Source organism: Hypanus sabinus, chromosome 9 (genome assembly GCF_030144855.1).
Source record: "Hypanus sabinus isolate sHypSab1 chromosome 9, sHypSab1.hap1, whole genome shotgun sequence".
In the NCBI taxonomy this organism is placed as follows: domain Eukaryota; kingdom Metazoa; phylum Chordata; class Chondrichthyes; order Myliobatiformes; family Dasyatidae; genus Hypanus; species Hypanus sabinus.
The window spans coordinates 87,285,080-87,305,919 of NC_082714.1; the positions used below are offsets into that span (position 1 = coordinate 87,285,080).

Below are 20,840 nucleotides of genomic sequence, written 5' to 3' on the forward strand. Positions count from 1 at the left end.
GTACTGTGCTGCTGCAGAAAGTTAATTTTCATGACATCTATACCCTGTGTACGTATGCCTTTGACAATAATAAATGATCACCAGAGGGAAGAATAAACAACAAACTGTTGTGACTGACGGGTAACAAGTCCTGTGAGCCTGCTGGCCAGAGTATGAAAGGAACTTACTGTCAAGATTATGGATATGTTGGTTGTAATATAACAAAACTTCCTCAGGAGAGGTCCTAAGGGACTGGAAGAACCATCAATGGCACACTGTTATTCAAGAAAGGAAGAGCAGGCAGGAAACTGGTTAACTTAAGGTCTGCCACTGGGAAAGTGCTAGGTTCCATTACTAAGGAGACTTCAAGAAAGAACGATTGACAAATTTGCGATGGCTCTAATGGGATGGAATGTGGTGTTCTGGTGATTTTGTGATCCAGAGGTTCTTTGGAAGTCAAGAATGAGGCCTAAAACTTGTTGCTTCTGACTGTTTATTAAGTATTTGTTGCAAGAACAAAGAAAGAAAGAAGAATTAAGTCATTTTCTACAAAATATCAGACTAAAAAGATGATGAGACATTCTATGATAATGAATCAGCTGTGAAATAGCCAGATTTAAGAGGCATGAAACTGCTGCTGTAAAATTGAGAAAAGCACTGAAACAGCTATACTACAATTGCTAGGGAGTACACTGAATGATATACCACAATTAAACATGTACAGGTGATTATTTAAAAATATAAGCAAACATAAGAAAAGTTAAACTATGCAAAAAATAACAATTTTACTCTATAATCCAACAACAGCAAACACATTAGTAAAGGGGAGACAGTAGATGCAGTGTGTTTAGATCTCTAGAAGAAATTGGTGAGCTGCCACATTAAAGCTCACTGCACAGAAGTGCTTGGGGTTGAGGTCAATGTTTTGTAATGCAGAAGGGTTGATTAACTAACAGAATTTAAGGACAGTCTCTGCATCAGGTCTGTCAACATATGAGAGGTTAGTTTCTCATTTAGAAGAATGAGGTGATCTGATTATCCCTTTGTGGGGATATCTAGATCTAGGAAGTACTGTTTCAGTAGAAAAGTTGGAAACACCAGTGCCCTTGAATGGAAACATCTACAAAAAGGAATAGATGTGGCTTAGTCCAGCACAGATAAAGCCCTCCCCACCATTAAGCATTATCTACAGAAAGCGCTGTCACAGGAAAGCAGCATCTATCACCTGGGACCCTCACCACCCAGGCCATGCTCTCTTCTCACTGCTGCCATCAGAAAGGAAGTACAAGAACCTCAGGACTCACACCATCAAGTTCAGGAACAGTTTTACCCTTCAACCATCAGGCTCCTGAACCAGAGAGGATAACTTCACTAAACTGGTCCTACTGAATTGGACTCAATTTTAAGTGCTCTTCTCAGTATTTATCACTTATTTATTCTTAAATTATTTTTTCCTCAGCTCAAGCTAGTAAATCCTGGGGTATTGGCATAGCCAAGCACACTCATTTCTGAAGATTTACATAAATATAGTTATGTAGGCCGAATTGTTTAATACTATTGTGTAGTGACTTTGGGATGATACCATTTGTAGAATATTACTATTGGGACAATGAATACCCTGGTCATGTTCCATTGTCTTTCAGTTTCCTCTTTTAATTCAGCATATTTCTGGTGTTTTTCACTTAATTGATTTGTGTATGCTATGTGTGTTTGGAATGGCTGTATCTATTAAATAAGTAGTTCTTGCTTGTTTATCCTGATTTATTATATCCAGACAGTTACTAGGGATTGTCCTATCTGTAATAACAGATAGGTCATAATATAATTTGTGGGAAGAAGGCCAGACAGGATGCCAATATTATGATTATTATTACTGTTTTTCTTGTTAATGTGAGTGGTAGTAATTTTTTTCTCTTTTAATACTTTGAGTTCATTGAGTTTCTATGCACACTAGTTGTTGTCCGCACTGATGGATGTGATCCTTCATTGATTCTATTGTGTTTCTTGTATTTACTGTGATTGCCCGCAGGGAAATGAATCTCAGAGTTGTATATGGTGACATATATGTACTTTACTTTGAACTTTGAAAAGTTTGACCATTTTAGATGACAGTAAAGAGGAATTTATTTTCCAAAGGTTGTGCGTCTTTAGAATTTAGTGCCCCATCAAGTGTGGGGGCAATTATTCAAAGTAAATATTGACAGGGATTTTAATGACCAAAAAATAACAGAACTCCTTTGAAGGTACTGAGAGCAAGATTCAGATCAGAGGGGCAGTGACCAACTCCTGTTCCTGTTGTTCTTCAATGCCCTGTGTGCAAGCCAGTGCCTCTGACAATGCAGCTCTCTCTCTCTCTCTCAGAACTGTACACCCAACTATGATCTGGTATGGCATTTCAAATGCACAAGAGCAAAATAATCTACAGAGAACAGTGGACTCAGTCCAGTGCATCTCGGACACAACCCTACCCACCATCATAAACACAAGATTCTGCAGATACTGGAAATCCTGAGTAATACACAAAATGCTGGAAGAACTCAGCAGGTCAGGCAGCATCTTCAAAAGAAGTAGTCTTAATGAAGAGGTCTCAGCCCAAAATGTCAACACTTTATTCCTGCCTAACCACATGGATGAGTTCTCCCCACCATTGATAGTGTCTACAGGAACCGTTGCCTCAAGAAGTCAGCACCTATCCTCAAAGACATCTTTATCGTCCAGGGCATGCCCTCTTCTCATTGGTACCATCAGGGAGGAGGTTCAAGAGCCTGATGACACACACTCAACATTTTAAGAACAGCCCCTTCCCTTCTGCCATCAGATTTCTGAACAGACCACGTCTCTACCTCCCTCACTATATTGCTCTCGTGTTGCACCATTTATTATTTTTTTATATTCTTACTGTAACTCTAGTTTTTGTCTATATTGCACTGTACTGCTGTCATAAACTAACACATTTAACAACCTTCATCAGTGACATTAAACTTGATTCTGAAGATCCCCGGCATCTAGGCTATGCCATCTTCTCACAGCTCCCTTCAGGCAGGAGGTACAGAAGTCCTACACCACCTGGTGCAGGAACAAAGTTCAAAGTAAATTTATTATCAAAGTACATATATGTCACCATATATAACCCAGAGGTTAATTTTCTTGTAGGTATACTTAATAAATCCAAAATGGAATCATTGTAAGACTGCACCAATTTGGGCATTCAGCCAGTGTGCAAAAGACAACAAACTGTGCAAATACAAAACAAATTATATTAATACATAAAATATCAAGAACATGAAATGAAGAGTGCTTTTGAAAGCAAGTCCATAGACTGTAGGAACGTTTCAGTCGTGAGGCAAGTGAAGTTATCCCCTTTGGTTAATAAGAGGAGTAATAACTGTTCCTGAATCTGGTGGTGTGGATCCTGAGGCTCCTACTCCTCCTTCCAGATAGCAGCAGCAAGAGGATCCACCACACAACTCTTGCAGGCATACATATTAAATCCAAGAAACACAATATTTAATGAAAGACCGCACCAAGCAACCAATGTGCAAAAGACTCAGCTACTTCCCTTCAACCATTTTGTTGTTGAACCAACCTGCACAACTCTGGTCACTGCCTCAGTACAGCAACAGTATGGCCACCTTGCACTACAGTGGACACTGTTTTTGTCAAGGAGAATACAGAGTAAAGCATAAAGCAGATATAATCTTAGTCTGGGGAAAAGCCTATGAGAATACACTCTTGTGTAAAGTATGTTTAATTTTTTTGTCTTTCTTGTGAATGTTTTTCTAATTCTGTATGACCGTGATGCTGCTGCAATAAGTCTTTAATTGCAAGCCTGTGCATAGATGTACTTGTCCATATGGCAATAAACTCAATTTCTACCCTGAGCCTTGCAATTCAGACACAACGTTGCATGCACAGAGCCAAGCAGAGGCCATAATGTTTCTTATATTCCCCTCCAGGAACCGGATGATAGAACAATACCAGAACCACAATGACCACTACTGCCTGAACCTAGACAGCGGGATGGTGATCGACAGCTATCGCATGGGCAACGAGGCTCGCTTCATAAACCACAGCTGCAGCCCCAACTGCGAAATGCAGAAATGGTAAGAGGGCAAAGGGATTACATCGAATTTGGGCTGTATATATTGTTCCTGGGCAGCACTAAAGTTGCATTGCACAACATCACCAGCAGCGTGTTAAGCACTGTCTAGCAATTAGGTAAAATTTCTGAAACAATTTGCAAGAAGTACTGACAGAGTCCTGGGCCAAATGGGAAATACTTCATAAGACATAAAAGATGGACAGTTGGCATGGACTCAGTGGGTCGAAAGGCCTGTCTTTTTGTGCTGTATCCCTACATAGCACATAAAAGAAAGAAAAATGGAAGGCGATCTGAGAGTGAATGGTTAAATTGATCTTGGAGTAGGTTTAAGATTCAGCACAACATTGTGAGCCAAAGGGCCCCTACTGTGCTGTACTGTTTTACATTCTTTGTGACTGATTAGCTTCTCATTACAAACATCCCTGGTATATAGAGAATTGGAATCAAATTAGAATCAGGTTTATTTTCACTGATGTCTGTCAAGATATTTGTTGCTTTGCAGCAATATATAGTGCAATAATAAAAAAAATCTTAAGTTCCAATCAGAAAGCTAAAAATAAATAGTGCAAAAAGAGAGAAAATAGTCAGGTATTGTTCATGAGTTCGTGGTCCATTCGGTAATCTGATGACGGAGGGAAAGGAGTTATTCCTGAATCATCAGGACCAGCAGGTCAGTTGGTTTCAGTGGCAAGAGAGGTAGAGTCGACATTTTGGATGTGAGACATCTCATCAGAGTGTGGGGGGGGGGGCAGAGTTTCAAGTTCTCAGGTTTTAGTCAGGTGGGGGCAGGGTATGAAGCAAACAGTAGGAATGTATTTGATGGGCTGCCAACCTAAGTTGTCAATTACTTTAAAAATGAGCATTCCAGGACTAAGAAGTAAAATGGAATAAACTGAAACGGGAATGTAAACCGTGTGGGGAGAAAGTTGCAGTGATGAAAGGGGATTGAATGAAATAAATTCAATGTCAAGTCCAGAAATAATATTCCCAGGAAAAAAAAGAGGAGGCACTATTTCTCTAGCTTGCATTGCAATTATTGTACAAGGCTGGAGACAGATCAAAGTAGACTAAGACAAAGAACTCAAACTATAGGTGACTGGAATCTGGGTCACCTTTATGGACTGAACATGAGTGTTCCAAATACACCTAATCTCTATTTGGTGTCTCTGATATAAAGACCATATTCTCACCAACAAATGCAATACGCAAATGCAATACCCTTGTTTGTAGAAGAGGGAAGGAGTAACGGAGAAGGTTTTGTACAGTAAGGTGGCTCGAGTAGACTTCCGTTAGTGGACTGAGGAAACAGTCCCTTTGAACACTAAACAGGAAGCAAACGTGTGTAGTAAGTTCTTAGTGGAGATGGCTGAGGTTATGGAAAATGACCCACTGAATGTGGGAGATTACGGCAACACAATAGCTTAGAGGTTAGCGTAGCAGTATTATAGCACCAGTGACCCCAGATTCAATTCCCATCACTGTCCATAAGGAGTTAGTATGTTCGCCCCATGATCAAGTGGGTTTCCTCTGGGTGCTGTGGTTTCACAGTCCACAGGCATACGGGTTAGTAGGTGAATTGGGTATAGTTGGGTGGTGCAGACTTGTTGGGCTAGCAGGGACTGTTACTGTGCTTTATCTGTAAAATTTTTAAAACCTGAAGAGTTAGTTCCCTTAAAGATCGACGTGGCCAACTGTGTATAGAACCCAAGGAGACGGGTGAGATTTTGGGGCAGCACAGTAGTGTAGTGGTTAGCGTAATGCTATTACAGCTCCAGCGGCCTCAGTTCAATTCTATTCTTGTCTGCAAGGAGTTTGTACATTCTTCCTGTGACTATGGGTTTCCTCCCACATTCCAAAGCAGTACGGGTTATAGAATAATTGGGCAGCATGAGCTTATTGAGCCTGAAGACCCTTTTACCATGCTGTATCTCTGAATAAAAAGTAAAATAATTCTGGGCAAGGAACTCTTAGCTGGGATGAGAGTAGCTGAGAGCAGAAATACGGGAATTAGACGAGATAGGGCCACAACCTATCTACTATAGTAGGGGAAAGCTTTGTAAGGATAAAGGAAGACGGTTTAAATGCAGTGAGTCATCAGAGCAGATCCAACAGAGATTGTAAAATGGAATCCTCACAGAATAGGCATTGGTGTAGTGAAGACAGATCGGGGTTTTGAGTGAAAAGTATTGTTGGATGTAATATTAAAACTCCCAGGAACTCATCTTGACCATTAACTATCTGAAACCAGTTGAGGATTTCAAACTTTTCCATCCTGTCCCAAGCCAAAGGTGTCTGCAGAAAAGCAGAGACTTTCTGTTGCTATTGGCTTAGAACACTTAAATGCTTGGTGAATTCCTGATCAAGGCCTCCACTGGGCAATCCAATCCAAATATCTTATCAGAGGATACACCACCTTGGCACACAGTGGGCTCCTGCATCTGGCTGGGTTAACTAATCGTGCTTTATGATGTATCACTTTGAGCAGCATTGAATTAATTTGTAGGCAGACTGTTTTCTACTTTTGCAGTGAAGAACATTCTCTTTTCCAATCAGTGCAGTGTGGTCTTTAATACTGACACTGTTGGCCTGAACCTTTACTGAAGATTGGCTCCTTTCACCAAACATCACCCCCTCAGAGTTGCATGCAACTTGCGCGCAAGAGTGGGTTCTTTTCAAACTGACCCCATTGATTCAAAGATCTTGCAATGGAGGCTAGGCTGTTGTCCACAGTTGGTGACAACCTCACTGGACCTTAGTCGTTCCTTTAGGTAACTCAGTGTTGCATCTGATGAGAGGGGAAATGAGATAAAGCAATAGAGGGACAGGGGGCAGCTTCATCACCCAAAGAGTGCTATGCGTGTGCATGTGTATGGAATGAGCTGCCAGAGGGAAGTGGTTGAGGCAAGTACAATAACAACATTTAAAAGGCATTTGAACAGGTACACAGATAGGAAAGGTTTATGGGATAGGGCAAATGGGATTATCTTAAGTGGACACTTTTTTCAGGTGGACATGTTGGGCCCAAGGGCCTGTTCTGTGCAGTGTGACTGAGACCGTCTCTTAAACTGGAATTTAGAAAGGGCAGCCCTCCCTCCTCAGGCTGTTTGATTGCAGGCAGTCCTCTGTTCTCCCCTACCATCTCAGGATGTAATGCTGAGGCTTTATAAGCCATTGGTCAGACTATACTCACTGGAGTTTAGAAGAATGAGGAGGGTGGATCTCATTGAAACCTATCAAATATTGAAAGGCCCATATGCAGTGGATGTGGAGAGAATGTTTTGTATTGTGGGGGAGTCTACGACCAGAGGCCACAGCCTGAGTATAGAGGGACATTCATTTAGAACAAAGATTAGGAGAAATTTCTTTAGCCAGAGGTTAGCGTATCTGTGAAACTCATTGCCACAGATGGCTTGAGGCCAAGTCATTGACTGTATTTAAAGCAGAGGTTGATGAAGTCTTGATTAGTCAAGGTATCAGAGGTTAGGGGAAGAAGGCAGGAAAATGGGGTTGAAAGAGATAAAAAATCAGCCAAGATGGAATGACAGCATACCCAATGGACTGAATGGCCTAAATCTGTGTCTAATGGTCTGATGATCTCCATGGGTTTTTCACTTTTTACTGATTTTCTTTTACTCTCCAGGCCACCATATTTTGTGTATCTTAGCTCAGACTAAGCTGAAGCAGACTACCGTGTTTGTCAAGTACACGGTGACCTTTGCAACACAGCTCCCCAAGATCTAATGGTTTTGTGGCTGGGGGGAACATTTTAACTCAATCACAACCTCACTTTGTTCTGCACCCCTGCCCCACCACACACTTCCCCTCTGTAGGTCTGTCAATGGAGTTTACAGGATCGGTCTGTTTGCACTGAAAGATGTGAATGCTGGCACCGAACTTACCTACGACTACAATTTCCATGCATTCAACCTGGAAAAGCAGGTAATGTGGACATCTTTGTTTCTGACCGACATCAGAGGTCACAGCTCAATGCAGGGCACTGATATTCATCTCAATCCGGATGGTGCAGAAATTTGGAAGTTGAGGATCTTTACTCTGTCTAACCATTTTGTGTTTATGTGTTACCTTGAGCTCTGCTCTCTCTATCTGACATGTGCTGTCTGTCTCTACTCTCTCTCTCTCTCTCTCTCGCTCTCTCTTACATGTACACTCTCTACCCTAGAGTGTGTAACAGAATAGTATCAGAGGAAACTCTTCCTCTGTTAGAGGGTGGTTTACTCTATCAAAACCATACATCCCTAACCCCCTGCTCTGGGATACAGTGTTAGAGGGAGGTTTATTCTATCGAAACCATATCATGTCTAACTGCCTGCCTTGAGTGTGTGTAACAGTGTTAGAGGGCACTTCACTCTGGATCCAACCATTTAACAAATTTCAAGGTAGAGTTTACTTAAAGAATAATTCTAAGATATAGAACATTCAGCCCACATCTTCATTATTCTGTTAACACATTATCTATTCACAGGCTTCATTCAGTTACTGTGTTATCCATTCACAGACTGGGCGCCACGGTAGCATAGCAGTTAGCATGAACTCTATTACAGCTTGGGGCATTGCACTTCGGAGTTCAATCCCACAACCTCTGTACCATGGAATGCATGAGTTATCTCTAAGTGCTCCGGTTTCCTCCCACAGTCCAAAGATGTAAGTTAATTAGTCATTGTAAATTGTCCCATGATTAGGTTAGGGTTAAATCGGGGTGCTGCTGAACAGCGTGGCTGGAAGGGCCTATTCTGCGCTGTATCTCTAAATAAAATGAATAATTATTCATGGAGTTTTAACACTAACTTTAGTTAGTGTGCTGCCCTTGCCCTGAGTGTGGTTGTTTCTGGGACTCTGCAGATTGAATTAAAGCAGGGATCCCATATCAGCCAGTGAAATGCCCTGAAACAGCAGAATATGTCAGCCGTCAGACATTCTCACTATCATTTCTCATAGTCATGCTGTCAAGCGGGTCCTTGGATTTGCCAGGTTAGGAAGCATCAGGGAAGACACAAGCCACTCCATCCACATTCCTTCCGCTGACATTCTGCAGCAGCAGGTGTCTGAGGCAAAGTCAGGCAAGATCAGTCTCCCAGCTGGGCTCGCTCACACCTGCTCCTGTAACCCCTGGTTTATGTTGCAGCAACTGTGCAAGTGCGGGGCGGAGAAGTGCCGGGGCATCATCGGTGGCCGGAGCCAGAGGATGAATGGGCAGCTGAACAAGCACGGCCAGCAGGCGAATGGACAGAAGAAACCAGGCAGGTTGAAGGAGAAGAGGAAGTCAAAGCACCGGTTAAAGAAGAGGGTGGGTACCTTCTGCTGCCGGCTGAGGGAAGGAACTGATGAGCAACTCTGCACTCCAAATGTGTTGGCAGCTGAGAACAATCCCAGTCACACTGGCCTGGAACAGTGAGGCAAATTAACTGTGGTCTTTGTTCAGAATGCAGGCTCCCTCCCACAGATGGAGTGGGTACACTGCTCATCCAGTAGAACTTAAAGGTTGCCACTTTATTCTAACCCTAATCTGAAACCTTCCCCAAATTTGGTAAAGAATAAGGTCTCCTTATTCTAGAGGTGTGACCACCAACAGTCCTGGGTTCCAGAGTCAGAATCAGGTTTATTATCACTGATGTTAGATGTGAAATGCATTGTTTTGTGACAGCAGTACGGTGTAGGCATAACAAATTACTATAAGTTACAATTATGAATTTCATGCAGGAGAGGAAAAGCAAGGTAGTGTTTGTGGGTTCATGGACCATTCAGAAATCTGGAGGCACAGGGGAAGAAGCTGTTACTAAAACATTGAGTATGTGTCTTCAGGCTCCTGTACCTCCTCCCCGATTATAGCAATGAGAAGAGGGCATGTCCTCCATTGTTTTCATTAGCTGTTGGGAGTTAATCTCCTGAGATCCCCACTCCACTTTGTTCTCCCCTTTCCAAGTGGGCTAACTCTCCCCACGGCACTTGAGCCCAGCCAGGAGTGTCACAGGCAAGTCCACTTCTGTTCCCACTCGCAATTGAGACCAGAGATCAGGGAAGCAAATGCAGACCGGGGAGGCTGGAGGTTGTGAGGGTGAGACCCTGGATGTCCTTAGCTTGCTCCAGGTAGGCCCTACACCAACTGCTGTCCCACAGGAGTTGCATGGTTGTGTCAGTCAAGAAGGCGCGCATCTTCTGCTGCTGTCACTTAGGAGATGTATCCGGTTGCTTTACAGAGGGGGCACGTGTCGGAAGAACCGAGTGAGAGTGTCGGCAACCCTGCTAAGCTGAACCAGCCACACCAGATGAAGCCTATGTCCAATAGAGAAAGGTAGGGCCACTGTCCAGCACCAACGTCTCGTCAAGCTGGTTTTACAAATCTACGCACATTGCAGCCATAGATGCATCAGACCATACGGCATAGGAGCAAAAGTAGGGCCATCTGGCCCCGGACTCTGTTTAAACATCTTCCTCTTCTTAAGCCCATCACCCCTACTGGGGCATAGGCCACTGTCAGCAGCTCACCTGAGTCCTCTGTCCTAGGCCAGTCTTTTAAATTTTCAAAGGTTTACCTCATCATCTTCCTCTCCCAGAGATGAAGTCTTGGGAGGTTCTTTTGGCATTTCTATAGCACTGGGTCTTTACAGGATTGGGTTGCTAGCGCCATGTCCAACCTTTCACAGTTGGCCTGGAGTTGTCCATTTCAGAGTTACCATTTGATCATGGCTGATCAATTTTCCTTTTCAACCTCATTCTCCTGACTTACCATAACCTTTGATGTCTTTAATAATCAAGACCCTTACCTATCCACGTGCATTTCAAATCCAACATTTGTCGGTGATCACTGGCAGCCTCACTGCCATGCCTGGCCCTGCACAGCTCAGTGGTAAGAAATTCTACTCACGACTGATGAAGACAAACCATGCCAGACAGGCGCACTGCCAAGCAGCTTGCCAGCAGCAGTGCCCTTGGTCACTTCAGAGCCCCACCGTGCTGCCAGGCTTCAGCTGCAGCACTAACACTGGACGGGACCCGCTGAGGACCTGGACTCCTGCCCCAGCAAAGCAGCAGCTGCCCAAACAGTCACCACTAAATGATTTCATCGTTGACCTCTCTCACTTAGGCCCCTCATTAACTCACATCCCCTTGGCCATGATCTTCAACAACAGCTGACAGTGGTGGGATCCAGCACATTCCCGTCACCAGCTGAGGAGAGATTGGGTTACTGACCCCACACTGGCTGTGCATTCACCCGAAACCTTAACCCTTTACTGGTGGGTCTATGTATCTACAGCAGCTTTCTATACCTCGTGGATCTGTATTATGCAATGAAATAAAATCATGGGAGGTGAGATCAAATGAATGAAGTGCTTTACACAGAGCCACAGGAAGTTTTTTTTAAAACAGCAACCGGTGATGAATTGCTGCAAGAGAGAGCAGCAAGAGAACATTGGGCATTAACAGGGCGGCGCAATAACATGACTATTTACACCACATCCTTGTACTGGTATTGGTTGTTGATGCAAACACAGTGTACACCTGACAAATAAAGCTAATCTTTAGCATGATTTCTGAGGCAGATATGATTCAATTCCCACTGCTGTCTGTAAGGAGTTTGTACGTTCTCTCTGTGACCACGTGGTGCTCCAGCTTTCTCCCACAGTCCAGAGACATGCAGGCTAGGGTTAGTAAGTTGTTGGCATGCTACACTGGTGCCAGCAGCATAGCAACACTTGCAGGCTGCCTATCCTGGACTGTGAAGCATTTTGCTGTATGTTTTGACGTACTTGTGACAAATAGAGTTGATCGTTATCATCTAATTCTTAATTACGTTAATTTTGAAGGCATTTGACAGTGACAAGGATAGGAATGGTTTAGAGAGATATGAGTTCAAGCCAGGCAGCTGGGACTAGCTCAGGTAACACACACAAGATGCTGGAGGGACTCAGCAGGTCAGGCAGCATCTATGAAAATTGATTAACGGTTGATGTTTCGGGCCCTAACTTGTATGTCTTAGTAGGATTGGAAAGGAAGGTGGAAGGTGACATTTCAGGCATAGCTGAGGTAGCCAACTTCATCAACACAGACAAGGTGGGCCAAAGGGCCTTTGTCTGCACTTTATAGTTACGTGACTAGTGGTTACATTTCTCAAGAACCTCATTGACTACAAATTGAAAGGTGCCACGTGAATGCAAGCCATTTTCAACAGGCAGATCTGATGTGGGAGGCAAAGAGTTGTCAGTCCCTGAGGCGAGAGACAGTAACAAGAACTGCTTGCAGGTTTGGCCTTTCAATCTGGAGGCAGCTCCGGAAGGAAGTAACAAGGGGATAAAGTGAAAGAAACATTGCCAAAAGCAAAGAGATACTTGGGTGTGTGTGCATTTATATATATATATAGCTGAATTTTTGTGGTATTTTTACAAATTAATCCTGTCCTGTGGGGACTTTGTTCACTCTTAAATAAACATGCACATATTTATTTAAGTGTACATGTATAATATCCAGTGGAATAGTAGCTATTCTCTTTATTAATTCTGCCTGCTTTGACTGCTGTAGGCATTTTGATTCGAAAGTAGCACTTCCTCCTTGAGTTTGCACCCCTTTCCCAACACTCAGTGACTGACTTGTTCAGAATTAAGGATCCTGAGTCAGTCACCATAGTTGTGACATGACAAAATGGGTTCTGCAATGAGGACATTGTATTAGCCCCATCAATGGTGTACCATATCGCAGGTTTAGTGCATTGTCTATGCTGGCTCTCAATCACCACCATCCATGGTTATTTGCCCAAAAGATGTTATTTGCATAGCCTTCACGTGGACCCAGAGATTAGAACATAGAGCAGTGCAGGCTATTCGGCCCACAATAATATGCTAAACTTTTAACCAACTCCAAGATCAATCTGATCCTTCCCTCGTGCACAGCCCTCCATTTCTCTTTCATCCATGTGCCTGTCTAAGAATCTGTTAAATGTCCCCAATGAATCTGCCTTTGCCACCACCTCTAGCAGTGCATTTCATATACTCACTACTCTGTGTGAAGAAATAACAATAACAACAACAACTAACATTGCCATCCACCTTATACTCTCCTCCAGTGACCTTAAAATTATGCCCCCTTATATTGGCCATTTACACCCTGGGAGAAGGGTGCTGACTGTCCACTCTATTTATGCCTCATTGTCTTGTACACCTCTATCAAGTTACCTCTCATCCTCCTCCACTCCAAAGAATAAAGCCCTGACTGGATTAACCTATTCTTGTGAGGCATGCTCTCTTATCCAGGCAGCATCCTAGTATACCTCTTCTGCAGCTTCTCTAAAGCTTCCGCAATCTTCTCAAAATGAAACACACTCCAAGTGTGGTCTAACCAAGGCTGTATAGAGCTGCAACATGACTTCATGCCTCTTTGAACTGAATCCCCTTACTAATGAAGTTAGTCCGTCCTCTCCTCACAGCTAATGCAGTCCAGGCAACATCCTGATGAAGCTCTTCTGCTGAAGTGCCCTCTAAAGCTTCTACATCTCTCCTGAGTTGGATTGTGAGGTCAAAAGGCCAGCTTATTGTTATAGGGAGTGTTCAGTGATCTGGCAACAGTGTCCTTGAATCTGGTTGTACATGCTTTCAGGCTTTTGTAAATTCTTCCCGATGGAAGAGGGGAGAAAAGAGAATGTCTGGGGTGAGTGATGTCTTTGATTCTGTTGGCTGCTTAAACGAGGCAGCATGAATGGAGAGGAACCAAAAGTCCCTTCGTCAGGGCTGGAAAGAAAGGGGACAGAAGCCAGAACAAGAAGGTGGGGGAGTGGAAGGAGTACAAATAGTCAGATTAGGTGAGACCAGCTGAGAGGGGAAAGTGGGGAAAGGAGGGATGAAGTAAGAAGCTGGGAGTTAATAGGTGAAAGAGGTGAAGGGCTGAAGAGGAAGGAATCTGATGGGAGAGGAAAGTGGACCATGGAAGAGGCTATTTTAGTCATAGAGAAGTACAGCACAGAAACAGGCCATTTGGCCCATCTAGTCCATGCCAAAACCATTTAAGCTGCCTACTTTCATCGACTTCCATATACCCCTACTATCTATGTACTTATCAAAACTTCCCTTAAATGTTGAAATCAAGGGTTGCATAGAGGCAACCCTCTACTACCACACTCTGGCTTCTCCCACATTGCCAATGTCTAATCCAATTTACTACCTCAAACTTAATGCCAAGTGACTGAACCTTCGTGTCCAGCCTTCCACACGGACCTTGTCAAATGCTTTACTGAAGTCCACATAGACCACTGCCATGCCTTCATCCATTTTCCTGGTAACTTCCTCAAAAAACTCTATAAGGTTGGTTGGACGTGACCTATCATACACAAAGTCATAACTGACTATCCTTAATCAGCCTTTGTCTATCCAAATATTTATATATATCCAGTCCCTTAGAATACCTTCAAATAACTTTCCCACAGCAGCTGTCAGACTCATAAGTTTTCTGTGAAGTGCTGAGCTGTGTTCACAGTCCTTCACAGTTTCTTGTGGTCTCGGCACCACGCTGCGATGCATCCGGGTAGGGTGCTTTATATGGTGCAAAAATCCTGAGGGTCATCGGGTTACATTTGCAGAGAAAGTATAGTGTGGGTAAACACAGTCCAAGAGTGATAATGAGGTAGACACAAGTCAACACAAATCCAAGCCAGCACAGATTGTATGTAACCCACAAGCAAAACAACCATTGTGAATGTTTGAGAAGGCTGAAGGCTGTGTGGGCAGGTTGAGGGTTTGGGGTTTGTATGCATATTGTTAGACCTCTGACTCACTGCTTGGGCTTTCCTCCCCAACCCCCTCCCACCAGGAACTTTGTGCTGAAGCACCACGTGTTTCTGGTGCGCAACTGGGAGAAGATGCGGCAGAAGCAGGAGGAGGCGAAGCAGGAAACCGACAACAGTCAATCCGTGTCGCTTTACACCCGCTGGAACGGCATCTGCCGAGATGATGGCAATATCAAATCTGGTACAGAGAGAGACTGGCCCCTCCCCTCCCCCACACCCTTTCTCTCTTTCCCTCCCCACGTCACCCCCTTGTACACCTCAATCCCCTCTCCTCCATTTCTCCTCCCCCCTCTACATACACACTTTTACACTAACTCGCTCCCTCCCTCCTTTCTCCAACCTCCCCAAGCCCTTCCCCACTTCCCCGGACTTTATTTCTTCCCCTTCACCCTACCCTCCCATCCTCCCTGTTCCTCTGTGCTCTCACTCCCACCTCCTCCTCCCTCCTTATCCCCTCTACTGCACCCTCCTCTCTCCCCCTCCCTCCTCTCTACCCCTTCCCTACCCTCTCTCTTCCCCTCCCTCCCTACCCTCTTTCTCCCGCTCCCTCCCCTTCCCCCTCTCTCCCCTCTCCCCTTCCCCTTTCCCCCTCCCCCACTCCTCCCCCTCAGACCCACCACACCTTACCACCATCCCCTCATCGTCCACCTCTCACCGCCCCCTCCCCAGATTAACAGTTTCATTTTGTCAACATCTATTTTCCAAAATGTGAAGCAAATTATAGGAGCCAAGGCTGGCTTTTACATTAACTGCAAACAAAGCATAACACTGCCATCTGGTGGCAAAATCCCTGATGTTTGTTGTCCCATTGGAGCTTTCATTCCCCACCCCACCCCTCTCTGCCCTTACTGCTGTATTACGCTAATTGCCCCAGTTGGGGTATTCTTCCCCTAGTGTCCAGAGCAATGTATTTTTGCACTATAAAATGCTGTTAAAGGATGACCTCAATATGTTGCCTCGGATGGAATATTTCAATTAAGACGATAACCTAGATTTGTGGGGTTAATTTCCCTTGGCTTATATTAGGAAGGTAAACATTTTCCCATAGCAAAGTATCTTAAATGGATAAGGGGTTCTGAGGAAGAAGCTGCTTCCCAGAGGGAGGTTGAAATCTGGAATGCACTGCCTGAGGGGTGTGGTGGAGGTAGAGAGACTCACAACATTTAACAAGAATCTGGGCGAGCACTTGAATCACCAAGGCTGCAGGCCAAATGTGTGTAAATCACTGTATGGTCAGCATGGACATGCTGAATCAAAGGGCCTGTTTCTGTGATCTGAGAAGTTGTTGAGTTGTCATGCCTGGTGTAGTGTGTGTGTAACTGTGTCAGCAAGGTTTACCATTAGTTGCAGTGGCTGTCTAGGAGTTTTGCAACAAGTAGCTTCTCGGAAATACCCTTGATGCCTGCCAGTGCTTTATCTGTAACCTGAGATTGATAGCTTAATAGAGTCATAGAGCACGACAGCACAGAAATATGCTTCTCAGCCCATCTAGACCAAGGTTTCCTGGCCATGCCTTGGACCCCTATCATTAACCAAGGTTGGCAACCCTTGATGTAAACCACACCAAACTATTACTCTGCATGATCACTTGGACCATAGCCCTCTATAAACCCTCCTATCCATGTAGTTATCCAAGTTTCTCTTAAATATTCCAATCAAACCCGCATCCAAAACTTAATGGCAGCTCATTCCACACTCTCACCACCCTCTGAAGATGTTCCCTCTCATGTTCCTTTTAAATATTTCAACTTTCACCCTATTCATGCCACTTAGAATTTTGTATCGCTCTATCAAATCCCCCCCCCCCCACTTCATTCTCCTACTCTCCAGGAAATAAAGTCCTTACCTAGTCAATCTTTCCCTGTAACTCAGGTCTTCAAGTCCTGGCAACACCCTTGTAAATTTGCTCTGCACTTTTTCATTCTTACCGTTCATGTAGCTAGGTGACCAGAACTTCACATAATACTCCAAATTAGGCTTCACCAATGTCTTATGCAATTTCAACATAACATCCCAAACCCTGTGCTCATCTGTCACCTGTTTTGAATAAAGTAACTAATATTCTCCAAGGCCAAAGCTGACGGGAGCTCCAGGTGGAAGATGTGAATGATTTGAAATTGCCAGTACAAGAAGTTGGAGGAAAGGGGAGGGTAAGTGCTGACAGAAGATCCAGTCAAGGAGGGTGATCGGCAGATAGGAGAGGGGTGAGAGTGGGAATGGTGTCAGTAGGTTGGAGGCTCCAGTCTGTTGATTGAGAAAAAGGTTTAAAGAAACTTAAGTCAGTGTTATACAGCACCAAAATAGGCTCTTTGGCCTAGCTCAACCATGCTGACCAAGATGTCTACCTGAGCTAGTCCTATTTGTTTGGGCAACAACCCTTCCTATACATGTACTTTTTCAAATGTATTTTAAATATGCCACCTCCACCACTTCTTCATTCCGCATACCCACCTCCCTCTTCTTTTTTTGAAAGAGTTGCTCCTAGGATCCTTTTAAATCTTTTCCTTCTCACCTTCAACCTATGCCCTCTAGTTTTAGACCCTGCTACCCTGCGAATAAGACTGACCATCCTGCTCATCATTTTCATGTAGTGGGGTACAGGTTCAATGACCCAGTAGCTCATGGAATCAAATCTGAGGGGTAGCTACAACTCTGGGCCTCCTCTTACGGATGGGTACAGAGTGCTACAGAGATGCTTTTGTATGTACCCATTTTTAGTTGCATTGACAGCAGGGGCAGACTGTACACTGACCATAAGGCTGCTTATAAAATTGTGACTATCATCAACTTTCTGCACAAGTTGATAGGATGATTATGAAGCCATGAGATGTGTTGGACTTCATAAGCCGGGTGATTGAGTTCAAGAGCCATGATGCAACTCTGTAAAATTCTCATTAGATCACACTTAGGGTATTGTGTTCAGTTCTGGTTGCCTCATTATAGGAATGATGAATAAGTTTTAGAGAGTGTGCAGAGGAGATTTGCCAGGATGCTGCCTGGATTAGCAAGTATGTCTTATGAGGATAGGTTGAGATGTGAAGTTGAAGTTAAGGAGGATGAGATGTGATTGATAGACGTTCAAGGTGAAAAGATGTAGAGTGCACAACCAGGGGTGAAATGACTTTAAAAGGGCATGATTTTAAGGTGATTGGAGGAAAATATTGAGAGATGTCAGAGGTAAGGTTTTACAGAGTGTGGTAAGTTTGTGGAACACACTTCCAGAGTTGATGATAGAGGCAAGTACATTAGGGACATTTAAGAAACTCTTAGTTAGGCACATGGATGAAAGAAAAATGGAGGGCAATGTGGAGAGAAGGGTTAGATTGGTATGTTAAAATCAGTGCAATATGATGGGCTGAAGAGTCTGCACTGTTCCATGTTAAATGGACTTTAATGGATCTTTTTTGCTCCATTTTGTTGTTCATTGTTAATTATTTTGACCAATGTCCATGAGGCAATTGCAAGAGAAAACAGGTTTCTTCTTGCAGTATAGAAGGGGGTGAGATAAGGTATCTTTGTATTTATCAGAGCTCTAAAGGGAGATCCTCTCCCTCTCTCTCTCTCTCTCTCTCTCTCTCTCTCTCTCTCTCTCTCTCCCTCTCTCCCTCTCTCCCTCTCTCCCTCTCTCCCTCTCTCCCTCTCTCCCTCTCTCCCTCTCTCCCTCTCTCCCTCTCTCCCTCTCTCCCTCTCTCCCTCTCTCCCTCTCTCCCTCCCCTCTCTCTCTCTCTTTCCCCCTCCCCTCCCCTCTCTCTCTCTCCCCTCCCCTCTCCCCCTCCCCCTCTCTCTCCATCTCTCTCTCTCCCCCTCTCCCCCTCCTCACCTTGTCACCCTCACCTTCCTCCCCCTCCTCCTCACCCTCATCTTCCTTCCTCCCCCCTCCTCCTCACCCTCATCTTCCTTCCTTCCCTCCTCCTCCTCACCCTTTAATAAATTATGGACGTAACGCAAGGTCTCTTTGCACATGAATGCTCTTTGTGTTCCTGCCATTTATCCTTGAAGATTCTGTAATAACACTGCCAGAGGCAGTGGTTGGGACAGCTACAACAATATAATTTAAGAAGCACTTAAATGATAGGTACATGGAGAGAAGAGTTTTAGAGTGATGTGGGCCATACACAGGAAGTAGTGACTAACCAGGTGGGCACGGTGTACAGCATGGTTGTGATCTTCTATGACTCTATAACTCATGTAGAAAAAATCCAAGAGCTGTTTGAAGTCCGATTCTGATTTCTGGGTGCTGTGCACCGGAGTTCACTTGACACAGATCAGGACTGTGAAAGAAACATCAACCTAATTCTGGCTGAGGTCTGCAACATGGACACCAAAGAGTGAATTTTTCTCCAGGATTAACATGGTAAAGTAGCTGGACAGTCCTTATTCCAAAGTCTGACAACAATGAAAAATTAATATCTATAGAGAACTGATACCCTATCACAATCAGACCAGTTCTTTTGAGATTGTTCTCAAAGATATTCTCCAAGAGGCTGATGGGCGCAGTTGTCCTAAATTGTTGCCAGAATGAATTTGTCAAGGTTAGCCTAAAGTAATTGAATATTGTCGTATTAGTTAATTTACTGAAAGAGGCCAAGAGGAACAATGATGTACCATGAAGGATTGCAGGGCACTGAGGCCCCTTTGGTCACTGTTTTTCATTTCCCCACATGCAGACGTCTTCATGACCCAGTTTTCAGCACTCCAGACGTCTCGGTCGGTCAGGACCCGGAGGCTAGCTGCAGCAGAGGAGAATATCGAGGTGGCGCGCACCGCACGCCTGGCGCAGATCTTCAAGGACATCTCCGATACCATCATATCCTACAAAGGTAGGTGCTTGAGAGCGTGGGAGGAGTGGGAGCAGGAAACGATTGTTCAGCTCCAGCATTCACCCAGGTCAGCAAAGGAGGAGCCAGTGCACATGTATTTAGATTCAGGAAACCAAAAATTAACACACAGGGCGACATTAACCAACTCTGGGCCATGTTGGATTACACAGGGAGTAGGAGCAGGTTGCTAAGCTCTCGCCTGCTCCACCATTCGGTCAGATCATGGGCTTTCTACACCACTTCCACACAGTCTTCCTCATTACCCCTCCATTCCCCTGCCTTGAATGTATCCAATGACACTACTTGCCAGGATGCACCACCCTTTTGGGAGAATAAATCCTTCCTTATCTTACAGCACCTGCATGTCAACTGGGATTTATATTAGGTCCTTGAGACCCTTCATCAAGACTGGCTCAACCTCTCTTTGTGCATAACCCTTTCATCCCAGGAATCAACGCCCTGAGCCTTCTCCACACAACTGCCGTGTGGCAACCAAAACCTTCCTGATACTCCACCTTCAACATAGAATAGCAAGGGTCTCAGTCCAAAACGCTGATTGCTTATTCCTTTCCATAGGTCCGCTTGACCTGCTGAGTTCCTCCAGCATGTTGTATTAATTCAACCTAAATGATTTAATTTGTGGTTGTAGTTTTATTTGAATGAAATAACTGTGAAAATCAAAATAAGAAGTAGCTGCTGGAAATACTCAACAGGTCAGGCCGCAACTGTGGAGAGAGAAATGAGATTAACATTTTGGGTCCAAGGCTTTCTTTTGTATTTTTTAACATATTTTCTCTCCAAAATGTCTCTAGATTCATCTGAGCAAGCGCTGGCCACACCCCTACTGAACCTGCCATCAAGGAAAAAGTAAGTCACTGACATGCGGCATATACTTTAGTGCAGTGCTAGAGGTGAGGGACAAAGGGGTCTCTGAGGAAGTGCAAAGGGTGACACAAGGAGTACATTCAGCTATTTGTGACTGTGTATGTCAAAGGGCATGTCAGAAGTAGGCTTTTTTACACAGTGGGTGGTGAGTGCATGGAATATGCTGTGAGGGGTGGCCCTAGAGGCAGATACATTAGACATTTAAGAGATCCTTAGATGTGCACGTGGATGATAGAAAAATTGAGGGCTATGTGGGAGGGAAGTA

The 20,840-nt window shown here is 44.2% G+C and overlaps 1 protein-coding gene across 2 annotated transcripts in view; it reads left to right on the forward strand.

Moving 5' to 3' along the window:
* ash1l (ash1 (absent, small, or homeotic)-like (Drosophila)) overlaps positions 1–20,840 on the forward strand; it is a 374,764-nt gene that overhangs the window by 319,519 nt on the left and 34,405 nt on the right. For both annotated transcript variants that reach the window (XM_059980070.1, XM_059980071.1), the window contains 7 exons: positions 3,936–4,082; positions 7,912–8,020; positions 9,225–9,386; positions 10,297–10,391; positions 14,894–15,051; positions 19,538–19,690; positions 20,503–20,557. In XM_059980070.1, the coding sequence (XP_059836053.1) occupies positions 3,936–4,082; positions 7,912–8,020; positions 9,225–9,386; positions 10,297–10,391; positions 14,894–15,051; positions 19,538–19,690; positions 20,503–20,557 (879 nt within the window). The remainder of the gene's footprint in view (positions 1–3,935; positions 4,083–7,911; positions 8,021–9,224; positions 9,387–10,296; positions 10,392–14,893; positions 15,052–19,537; positions 19,691–20,502; positions 20,558–20,840) is intronic.